General features: G+C 44.6%; 1 protein-coding gene across 2 annotated transcripts in view; it reads right to left on the bottom strand.

Annotated features, from left to right (window-relative positions):
- The window catches only part of PATJ (PATJ crumbs cell polarity complex component), a 320,690-nt gene that overhangs the window by 8,839 nt on the left and 299,537 nt on the right, over positions 1-12,314 (bottom strand). For both annotated transcript variants that reach the window (XM_044002310.1, XM_044002309.1), the window contains 4 exons: positions 6,639-6,753; positions 5,198-5,235; positions 1,723-1,845; positions 825-929 (listed from right to left, as the gene is read on the bottom strand). In XM_044002310.1, coding sequence (XP_043858245.1) covers positions 825-929; positions 1,723-1,845; positions 5,198-5,235; positions 6,639-6,753 — 381 coding nt within the window. The remainder of the gene's footprint in view (positions 1-824; positions 930-1,722; positions 1,846-5,197; positions 5,236-6,638; positions 6,754-12,314) is intronic.

Consider the following 12,314-nt stretch of genomic DNA (forward strand, 5'->3'; position numbering starts at 1 on the left):
TACAAACAAAAAGACTTTTGAAATCTGAGTTTTTAAAAAATAACTATTTTGCTAAGAGCCATAGCCCATCCATTCCTTTAACAATTAAGATACAAAATATCGGGTTTGCTTCTTTCTTAGCCCATAAAAATATTACGCTGCTTCTGATGAAGTGTGGCAATGACAATTGGACTTTGTGGGGTGCCTTGTTTGGAATCCATTGCTGCCCCTCAGTTTCTGCATGGCCTCCATCTTGTAGAAATTTGAAATGTTGAAATAGAAGGAGAGGTAATTAACAGCCGAAAAGACTTTTCCTTCCCAGTACACTTCCCCCTCTGACAATACCCTGGGGCTACTGAGGCTGATAAATAATTGTCTGCTTTGCTTGATCACGCCTCTCTACTGGGAAGTTAAAGTGTGGGCAACTATTCAGGCTACAGAAAATGAACATTATGCTTCCTCCCTTCTTTTAAAGGCAGAGGAAATTAATACATGGGGCAGCTCAGTCACAGTGTCTGGGCGTAAGGAAAGAATTCATTTTCCATTCCCAGCCAACCTGGGTTTACAAAAGAACATTGGAAGCCAAAAGCCTTGTTGATTTATCACGCGTAGCGGAGAGTAATTTTTCTCCCCTCGTTAGGCTTTCACAAAATCGTGCTCACTGCCTGGATGGGTGGCATTAAGGAATTTCTGAATAAAAATAATAATTTCTTGCTTTTCAGCCGGTATAATTCACGGCAGCAGCTTCCCGGCTGGGCCATGCTGGTTCCTGCCAGTGACGCTCAATCTTTTCTGAAGGCCACTTATCTACCTATTGCAGCTGTGTGGCCCATTTATCACCATACCTGCAGAATAATGTGCCCGTAAGCATTCTTGAGTAGATTAACAACATCAGCATGAGACAGTCCATCCAGAGGTTGCCCGTTAATGCTGACAATCCGGTCTCCAACCTAGAAGGACAAAAGTGGAAAGAAATGACTATCATTAGAGAAAAATTAAATTTGAAGAGAATGCTGGAAATTCTTTGGAACTGTGTTTCCTCTATGTGGCTTTTGTGTAGTTTCCATATTCCTTCCCTCCCCCCAAGAATATGTGTTCAAGGAAGTAAGAGGAATTTTTATGATTTCAAAGAATAATTTTTTTTCAGACCCATCAGAGAAATAAGATGGGGGTTAGCTTTTATTATTAAGTCTGTGACTTGGAAAAATGACCTGGTGGACTGCTTTTGTAATGTACTAATGAATGATGAGGCCTGCTGCTAAGGGGGAGGGGCTCTAGTTGGCTGGTCAATAAAACCCCAATGTTGAAGCCAAATATTCACTACTTTATTTTTCCAACTAAGTAAAGATTAAATGGTAAGAGGCACAATTTCATGAAAATCTTGATTCTTGTGGTTGAGGAAAACCTTAGAGGGAAGAGCCCTTTTCATTTAAAAAGCAATTTAGAGCTGAAGGGGGTATGAAAAAAACTTAGAGAAGGTACTGCTGATGAGTGCCCACTTAGGCCTTTTGTATGGGGGACTCTGTTCCGGCTGAGCCTCTGAGATCCCATGAATCTGCAGGACCCCCATGGCTGATTTCATCCTCGCTCAGCAACGGGATGTGACTCACGGGAGGGGCTGAGGTACAAGCCCTGGTTGTCCAGCCGCAGTGGTCATCGCCTCCCTTGACTCGCTCCATCCTGGAGCCATCTTGCATTTCCCAGTTAGGGCTATTCATTCTCCTTTCCTTTTTCTTTCCTTACCTTGAGCCTGTGCGTACGTGCCGCAACTCCACTAGCTTGAATCATGGCAATAAAGATGGGAATATCTCCAAGAGGGCTGCCCTTTCCCCCTGCGATGCTGATTCCCAGGGCATCATTCAGCTCCTAATGAGGGGGAGAAAAGAGCAGGATTCGTGAAGATGGACCGTGCCAGGACAAAGTACCAGGTGTGCATCCTATCGCTGCCGCCTCATTAAATGGTACACAGGTGCACACATAGGCATGTGTTTGTTAAACTATAAATAAGAAAAGTTCACACTTTCTTAGAGAGTGTCATTTCTTTTTCTCCCCCTGCTCTGTATATTGAAATGTTTGTGTCTATTAGTGGTTAAGTTCAAAACAGAAACAAGATAAATTACAAAATAAAGATGTTTCTCTGTAGACACTGAGCAGGCAATTGTGTGATTGGTTGATTCATGACCTTGGGATCATGAACAACTTCTAAAACTAAGACATCAGCTAAGTCTGAGAACCAGCGTGGGTGTTGATGGACAGTGGGGACCTTGGCCTAGGAGCCTGAAGACATCTGTTCAATTGTGGGTACTCTTATTTACTAGCTGTGTAGCCCTGAGCAAGTCCCCTTCCTCCTCTGGGACTCAGTTTACTCATAAGGTCCCTGTGGACAGAAACGATTGTGGTAAAAATTATTTGTGGTAAAGAGTCCCTCATATTTCCGTGACCCCAATATTAAGGCGAGTCACCCTAATAATACTCCGTATATCAAATTTTGGCCCTCACACTATCTCACTTTTGTATCTGTGTCTCCAGCACCTGGGGTCAGAACTGGACCCGGCCCAATAAAGGAACTTGATAAATGCTTGTTGATCAGGAGAAGCAGAGCAAGGCCATGGGTAGTGCATTGGACCTGTGCTCAAATCCTGCCTTAGACAGTTACTAATTGTGTGACCCATAGAAAGTTACTTAACTGCTCCAGGCCTCAGTTTCCTCATTTGTAAAAGGAGGGAGCTGGACTCAGGGATCATTAAGATCCCTTCCAGCTTTTTATTTATTTATCTTAAGAATTATTTACTACTTGATTCCCTTCCAGCTCTAAGTCTATGACCCCAGGACTAAACAGGCTGGGAATAGATGATCTCGGTGGTCTTGTTTACTCTACTCCCCTGAAGAGTGAAATCCGCTTACACTCACATCACTTCCTTGGCTGCAGGAAATACTCTGGTGAAATAAGAGGGTGGGAGAGCAGTGAGGTGGATGCTGGGGTTCTGATCAGAGGCCCAAAGTTCCAACCCTAGACCTGCTCTTCCTTAGTTATGTGGCCCAGGGGAAGTCACTGGACCTTTCTAGCCTTCAGGGTCCTCCTCTGTAGGAGAGAGGGATCTGTCGGGGGCAGGAGCTCTTAATCTGGGCTTCCTAAATGTATTGTAATATATATGCATGTATGCATGCTTAAATGTGTATACACACAGATATATATAAAGTGTATGCATTTAAAACGGAAGGGATGGCTAGGCTTCAGTAGACTGCCCCAATGGTCTTTAAGCACCTTGCAAATCTAAGCTTCTATGAGACCCTGTGGAAGCAGGCTTGACATCTATCCCCAAGTAGTTTGGTAAGTAAGGGCCTCTGTGTATATGTATTTATGTGTAAAAATTTTATACATGTATGTATATCTTTAAATATATGTATATACATATACATATCTAGCCTGTGACTTTTTGCAACCTCTACCTCAGTTTCCTTGACTATAAAATGGGGCTAATAACAGCACCTACATCCCTGGGTTGTTATGAGGCTGAAATGAGATAATGTAAAGTACTTTGTAAACCTTAGAGCAGTATATAAAGGCTAGCTATTAACGACCTCATTCATTCATTCATTCATTCGTTCGTTCGTTCATTCATTCATTCATTCATTCATTCATTCGTTCATTCGTTCATTCGTTCGTTCACTTATTCAGGGACCAAAGCTGGGTTTCTTCTTCTCGGGACTCACAACCCGTCAGAGGGGATGAGACAAGGAGCAAAGACAACATCGACATCCGAAGTGGGGTATTGGAGAAGGGAGAGACCATTTCTAGGGCACGTGTATTGAAGGTCTTGCTCAAGAGTGCCTGCACCCAGGCCAGGTCCAGGAAGACTTTGAAGGAAGGCAAGAAAAAGAGAGGACACGTTCTAGGACTTAGACATTTGATGTCTTCTCACACCTACATTCTATGGATGACTAAACTCAGTCTGAGAGAGAGAGAAGCTGTTTTACCTGCTGTCACTGGGCCATCAGTGATGTTACCATGATTCAAAGCCAGAACCTTGGCCGTTGGGTTGTGCTGGGCACGAGCCTGGGTAGAGCAGAAGGGGAGCATGGGACATATGGAAGGAGAACGAGCCGACCAGTCTGGCTGGGATATGAGCTATACTCTGGGGAACAGTGAGAAATAAGCCTTGAAAGAAGCTCAGAAGCAGAAAGGGTGGGAGCGGGGCCCCTCTGGGAGCCGTGTGCATGGTTACAGTGAACCACAAGCCAGGAAGCAAACTAGCACCTGGCCCTTGGCACCCTCAGTTTTACCTCACAAAGGAACCCTGCAACCAACTGCTTCTGAAATGATAGCTTATCCAATTGTCAATTCAAAAAATTCAACAGACATTTATTAACTGTGTCTTTGGTGCCAGGAAGTTAGAAAAAGTTTAGAGAGGGGCAGCTAGGTGGTGCAATGGATAGAGCATCTGCCCTGGAGTCAGGAGTACCTGAGTTCAAATCTGGCCTCAGACACTTAACACTTACTAGCTGTGTGACCCTGGGCAAGTCACTTAACCCCAATTGCCTCACTAAAAAAAAAAAGCGTAGAGAAGCCACGGTTCCTCCCCCAAGGAGCTTATCATGAGCTTACCATTGTGTAGCTGAGATACACAATACAGATAATGATATAATAGGTAACATGACATAATATAATAATAACATTATACAGATAACAATAATATAGATCATCACAGCAGAAGCCATGAGTGGTCTGAAAGTAGAAGGCATACCTTGGCAGGTAGTGAGTTTCCACTCACTGGGTGCCTTCAGGCGGAGGCTGGCTGACCACTTGTTGGGGCAATCATGGGGGGGATCTTTATTCAGGCACAGGCTGCGATAGATAGATGGACCCCGAGGTCCTGGCCAGCTCTGAGTTTAATTCCCCTATCATTTCTTAGCATTTAAGTGCCCCGTCCTATGCTAAATGCTAGGAATACAAAGACAACACTGAGGCTGTCCCTGCCTTCAAGGCACAAACAAAAGGAAAATAAAATCCAATGGCTAACATTGGTGTTTCATACTGAAAGCCCATAAGGGAGGTGCCATGTGAAGTGTTATGTGGGGTCTGAAGAGGAAGAGGTATTTCTGATTTGGGAGGGAGGGGGATCCAGAAGGCTCTGACACCCGAATTGTGAAAGTGCTGCCCAGCACACCCAGGAGAAGCTTATGATGGCTCTAGATTAGACACAAGCAACTGACTTACCCTTATGATCTCTACAGTTCTGGGGCCCGTATCAGTGCCTAGTAAATAAAGAAACACAGGGTTAACTTTCTTCATTAAGAGACAGTTCAATGAAGAGATTAATAATAAGTGAAAACAGCCCAAAGCAAACCCTGAGGAGACACTTTCCCCTCAATAGTCAAATGTTGTTCAGTTTCAGTCATGTCTGACTCTTCATGGGGTTTTCTTGGCAGAGATCCTGGAGCGGTTTGCCATTTCCTTCTCCAGCTCATTTGACAGATGAAGAGACTGAGGCAAACAGGGTAAAGTGACCTGCCCAGGGTCACACAGCTGGGAAGTGTCTGAGGCAGGGCTGGAACTGAGGAAGAGGAGTCTTCCAGATTCCAGGCCCAGTGCCACCTAACCAATGAGGAGCCATTGATCACAGACTGTCTGCAGTTACAAAGGAGGGTCCTTTGGCCAGAGACAGACAGATCCACATAAACATTTCACCTGGGCCTGCCAGATGTTGATGGAAATGGGTGGGGTGAGGGGAGAGAGCACACCCACCAGGCCTGGAGGCTGAGCCCTTTCTGTCTGTAGGAAGGAATCTGGTTTTGTTTTGTTTTTTGCTGTCCTGAATTAGAGGCTGGCTTACCCAATACAACTTGCTTTCTTTTTCTTCTATTTAAAGAGATTTCAAGTGTGAACTTCTGGCTTTCCTGTGATGAATGACAATTGATTTCATTTTGTCTGTGTGGATAGACTATAGTTGGCAAGGCAGAGTATGGAGGGGAGAGAGGGTCAGCCTTAGAGGCTGGGACACTTGGCTTCAGGTCTCACCTCTGACCCATTCTACAATAGGACTTGGAGTGTCTATTTTGTGGGGCAGGAGGAGGGGCCTGAAGTGTGACACTGTGGAAAAAGGGTTCTGGAGCTGACCAAATGTCAACTGCTATTCAATTTCGCTGAATTCCATCCCTCCCTCATTCTCTTTGCTTCCTTTCTTCCCTCTTTCCCTCTCCCTGTCCCCTCCCTCCCTCCCTCTCTCTCTCTCCCCCCCCTCCTCTCTCCCTCCCTCCCTCCTTCCCTCTCCCGCCCTACTCTTCTCTCCCCCCACTCCTTACCCACCCTTCCCCGCCAAGCATGGACCGCTGACCTACTTCTAACGACCTACAATTTCTTCATTTTCTCTGTGTGAACTGCTTTAATATATTGGTTTTATTTTACAAGGCCCCTGGGGATTTTTTTTTCTTCTGTTCCAAATGCTTCACTGCTTTAATAAAGTGGAAAAAATATTTCACGTTGAAACTCTCTGGCCTTGTTTACTGTTGATAGGCCTTCAAGAACCCAGAAGAACAGGTCTCAAGCTCCCAAGGCTGACAGAGATTCGGACTCAAGCGAAGATCTTGCTCCAGGGAGGAGGCGACCTGAATATTCCCTGTTGCAGGCTCGGTTCTTCCGGGGCAGAGGCAAACCATACCTGAGTTTCTCTGGGCAGAGTCCGAGGGTCTCTTGGTGCTAACCAGGTTTTGCAAGCTGGTGATGACAGGAGCCAGGGAAGGAGGGAAACTGCTCCGGACACTGTGCTGACTCATCTACAATGAAAAAAGCAGCCAGATTTAAAAGTATGCCCTGTGAAATGTGTCATTGTTAACCATTTTGCAGATGAGGAAATTGAGCATCTGAGCAGAATTCAAGACTTCCTCATTCTAAGGTCTAAGGCTCTGTCCACTATACCACCAGCTGGTCAATGTGGTATTGCAGAAAACAGGCTTGGATTTAGAAGTAGAAGGCCCTGAGTTTCACTCTAAGCTTGGATGCTGAGACAATTCAGTTAACCCTGTTGGCCCTCAACCCCCTCCTCACCTGTAAAACGAGACCTTAGATCTATTCTCCTACAATGAGAGACACAGAATCTGAGTTGAGCATTCTTGCTGTCCTCCAGGTTTCCATTCAAATGCTTGTTCTTTTGTTTTCCAATAGGGTGGGTCAGTTGGAGAGAGTGGGGATGATAGTGGCCTTGATCTGCTGGAAACTCTGGGATAGAATGGGATCATTTGGGAAGGCTTGCAATTGCAAGGAAGACCAAGTCTTCTTGTGAAGGAGGTGAAAGAAGACAGCTAGGGGAAGGTGTTTGAATGACATGAGATGAGGAGGGGAGAAGGGAGATAGCATGGGAAATGGCCCCCCAAAATTAAAAAAAAATTTACATTCTTTCCTTTTTAAATGTTGAGTTCCAAATTCTCTGCCTCTCTCCTATCCCCTTCCCAATCAATGAAGAAGCACGCAATATATCAATTGTACATGTGAAACCATGCCAAATAGTAACCATATATTTTTGAGCAAGAAAAATAAAGTGAAAATTATGCTTCAATTTATACTCAGAGTTCATCAGTTCTCTCTTTGGAGGTGGGTACTATTTTTTCATCATAAATCCAATGGAATTGTCTTGGATCAATGTACTGATCAGAGTAGCCAAGTCTCTCACAGTTGATCATCATTACAACATTGCTGTTACTGTGCATGACAATCTCCAAGTTCTTCTCACTTCACTTTGCATCAGTTCATATAGGTCTTGCCATGTTTTTCTGAGACTACCCCTCCCATCATTTCTTTTCTTTTTTTTGTGTGTGTGCAGGGCAATGAGGGTCAAGTGACTTGCCCAGGGTCACACAGCTAGTAAGTGTTAAGTGTCTGAGGCTGGATTTGAACTCAGGTCCTCCTGAATCCAGGGCCAGTGCTTATCCACTGCACCACCTAGCTGCTCCTCATTATTTCTTATAGCACAACAGTCTCCATCACAATCATGTGGCACCCCTTGTTCAGCCATTCCCCAATTTATGGGCATCCCCTCAATTTCCAATTCTTTGCCACCACCAAAAGAACTGCTACAAATAAATCTTGTACATAGAGACCCTTTTTCTCTTCTCTTTGGGATACAGACCCAGTAGTGGTATTGCTGAGTAAAAGGGAAGGCATATTTTTATAGCCTTTTAGGGCATAATTCCAGATTGTTTTTCAGAATAGTTGGACCAGTTCACTACTTCACCTACAATTCATGAGTGTACCTATTTCCTCTCATCCCCTCCAGCATGTCACATCTGATAATTGGGAGGTGTTACCCCAGAGTTGCCTTTCTCTAGTCAAGAAGGATTTAGAACATTTTTCATATAACCAGAGATAGCTTCGATTTCTTCTTCTGAAAATCACCTGTTCATATCCTCTGACCATTTATCAACCAGGGAATGACTTTTACTTTTATAAATTTGTCTCAATTCTATAATCAGTAGATCTTTGGGAAATGAGGCCTTTCTCAGAGAAACTTGCTGTAAAAATTTTTGATATTACTTCATGTCTGTGGTACCTTTTTAGAAAAATGTAGTTAGCCTGATTATTTTATCTCTCTTAATTCTGTCAATTTTGGCTTTTGCTTTGTCCGAGATCATGGTTGCCACTCCTGCCTTTTTTTACTTCAGCTGAAGCACATCAGATTCTGCTCCAGCCCTTTATTTGAACTCTCTGTGTATCTCACTGTTTCAGGTGTGTCTCTTGCAAACAACATATTGTTGGATTCTGGGTTCTAATCCATTCTGCTCTCCACTTCTGTTTTATGAGTAAGCTTATTCTATTCACATTCATAGTTATGACGAATAACTGTGTGGTTAATTCTATCCCATTTTCTTCTTTCGTCGTCTTCTCTTTTTAGCTTGCTTCTCCTCAAAAGCCTATTTTGCTTCTAACCACTGCCCTCCCTTTTATCATCCTCCCTTCCCTATGTCTTATCGTCCTCATCTCCTAGTTCCCTGTTGGGTAAGTTAGATTTCTGTACACAATTAAGTGTGTGTGTATATATATGTCTGTCCGTCTATCCATCCATCCATGCATCTATCCTTCTATCTTCTTCCCTCTTGGAACCAATTGCCTGCCAACCTGCCTCCCATTTTCCCTTCCACAATAAAAGTTTTTGTGTGTGTGTGTGTACCTCCTTTATGTGAGAAAATTACCCCATTCTACCTCTCCCTTCACCCTTCTCCCAGTGTATCCCTAAATTCTTTCTTTCTTTCTTTCTTTTTTTTGAGATCATCCCAACATAATAGACTCACACCTGTCCCCTTTGTCAGCCTCCACAATAGTTTCTAAGCAGGCTGGGTAAGGTTCAGTGAGTCACTGGGAATGGCAATATCTCCATGGATTCAGCAAAGATAGGATGACACATGGAAGCTCTGAGGATATGAAAGGAGATGCCACAGGAGAAACCGAGGGTGGCAACAATTATGGTAACACCCTCTGCATTGAGAGTCTGGCCCCCTGGATTGTCTTCTGACCATCATCCTGAACCATGATTAATGGTTAATGAACATGATCAGGTCCCTCCATGTGCAATGATACAGTGAGTTTGAACATCCAGTATCTTTTTTTTTTTTTTAAAGTGAGGCAATTGGGGTTAAGTGACTTGCCTGGGGTCACACAGCTAGTAAGTGTTAAGTGTCTGAGGCCGGATTTGAACTCAGGCACTCCTGACTTCAGGGCCAGCGCTCTATCCACTGCGCCACCTAGCTGCCCCCCCCCTTTTTTTTAAAGTAAAATATGGCAGTCATGTACTTTTAAAAATGACTTAAGATTCTTTTTCTGGAAGATATTTTGTTCCAGGAAACTTCTGGTGAGAGTGCTATTTCCCAGAAAATTTCTTTTATTCCTTGTTGGTTTGGAATTCTTAGAAAAGCAAAGAGGGACCATGGGGAGTTAGCATGAGATCACTAAGAATCATGCAGGGAGTCGTCCATTTAGAGGTGAAAGGGACCATAGACACTGTGTAGACTAGCACACACATATTACAGATGGGGAAAAGTGAGGCACTGACAAATGCAGGAATTTCATAGGATGACAGAACTTCAGGATAGGAAGACACTCAGTGGCTATACATAGTCTGATCCATAACCATTAAGAATGGCCCCTATAGGGCACCTGAGAAGTGGTCACCCAACCTCTGTTTAAACACCTTTAGAGAAGGGGCACCCCTGACCTCCCAAGCAAGCTCCTTTTACCCTGAGATGGCTGTAATTATTAGGACGTTGGTCCCCTTATCAGCCCTAAACCAGCCTCTTTCAAACTTTTACCCATTGCTCCTGTTTCTTCTGCCCTCTGGGGCAAAAAGAACAATTCTAATCTCTTTTCAGGGGGTGTGATAACCCTCAGAGACTTGAAGATAGTTATTGCGCCTCCTCCCCAGCCCTTCCCCCAAGCTGGAAAGGCAAGACCCTGCCAATCTTTCTCCCCTCCCCTGACTCCCCCTGCCCTTCCCTTCCAGGGCCGCTGGATCACAAGGTCATACAATTAGAGCAGGCGGTGATGACATCTATTCCAACCCCTTCATTTTACAAAGGAAGAAGCCAGGATGAAGGGAGGCTGAGTGCCTTGCCCCAAGTAAGTGACACAGGTATTAAGCACCACAGTCAGGACTTGAACCCAAAGTCTGAGATTCCCTCTGAAAGCCTGCAGGAAGTCTCTACTTCCTTGAAGAATGCCCACAACACCATCAGCAGCTCCTGTCTCTGTTTGGCTGACACAGGAAATCACAAATATTTCTCGGGTCATTCTGACTGGTGTGGTCAGAGTCATGGTACCCTCTTTGGCCCATTCCCCTCTGAAAAGCCAATGGAAGAGAGCAGGCAGCTCCATTGAATCTCTTCTGTATAAGAGTCATCGTGGCTGTCAGAATACCGTCCTGTTCTCTGGGAAACTCACTTCAGCAAACTCAGGCCATAAAGGGGGTCCTCGAGACAGTCATCTTGAAACAGCTGCAGGCTGATAACCATGGAAATGGGGTGACCCCTCTCATCGAAAATCGCTTCTGCTGCCTTAAGACAAAAGGGCGTCTATACCCAAGCACAGCATGGAGCGGATTAGCGGGCTAAATACGGGACTCTTCAGCGAGGCCGGCGTTCACGGCCAGCCAAAAAAGGGACTGCAAAGGGTCTTTTGTCTTTTTTAAGATGAGGCTTATTTTAATCTTGCAAAGAAGCCCCCAATATCTGCCAGCACGGCTAGTGATGCCAGTCCACAAGACCAGGGAGAACCTGGCACTGCCCACTCCCCCAAGAATGACTCATTAAATGCCCTCGCTCTTCACAAGTTAGCTTGACGGCAAAATTTCATTGAAGGAGCAGAACAATGCTGAGCTAATGAGGGTCAAATTGCCACCAGATGTTACCTTTTTAATAAACACAGCTGTGTCCAAATGCACTCAGGCAACTCAGCCCCAACTGGGGAGCAGAGGAGAATGTTTCGAGGAAAATGTTTGCTGGCAATAAAGGGACCAGAAAAATCAGTGAATTAATAAGCCCCTCGCTTTTATTTTCCATCCCTCTGCATTCAAACCTTACTGAAATAATATGGAACTAGGGGACCTGAAACACACTTTATGGAAGACAAAAATCCAAACAGCCGGAGGTTTGAAGAGCCACTGTTATGAAATTGGGAAAGCTTAGCTAGTTAGTGGAGAAGAAAGAAGGGAGGCAGAACGCTTCAGTGGGAAGATGATCAGAGCCCCTGCCTTGATGCTAACAACTGCTGTGACTGCAGACACTCTGAGCATCTGCTTCCTTCTCTGGAGGTGACTGGCTTCTTTAGGGGGAGTCAAAGTCTTTCCATACTTAGACCTGGGATCTTATAAGCGGATAATAATAATGACCATATCTTACAAATACATTCTGCTTCATGGTTATAGAGAGACATCAGAGTGGGAATTCAAGTCCATATCTGACCAAGAAGCCTTGCTCCAAAAACCAAAAGAGAATTCAGTCAGAAGGCCTCTAGCAAAGGGAAACTCATTAGCTCGCAAGGCCACCCATTTCACAGATATACCATATTTAAGCACCCCCCCCCAATCAGGCCTAACTTGGCTCCTGGCCACCTCCATCCATTGCTCCTCATTGTGTTCTCTGGGGCCAAGCAGGAGTGGGATCCCTCTTCCATGTAAGAAATCTTTTTGTTGCCCATCATGTCCCTCCTTGAGTCTTCTCCAGTCCAACCACTGCCCCCGCACCCCCCCATTCCCACAATCTATAGTCATATGACATGAAGTCAAAGCCTTCACCATCTTGGTTGGCCCCCATTGGATACCTTCATAAAAATATATATTTATTTTTTAATTTAT

This window comes from Dromiciops gliroides, chromosome 4 (genome assembly GCF_019393635.1).
Source record: "Dromiciops gliroides isolate mDroGli1 chromosome 4, mDroGli1.pri, whole genome shotgun sequence".
In the NCBI taxonomy this organism is placed as follows: Eukaryota; Metazoa; Chordata; class Mammalia; order Microbiotheria; family Microbiotheriidae; genus Dromiciops; species Dromiciops gliroides.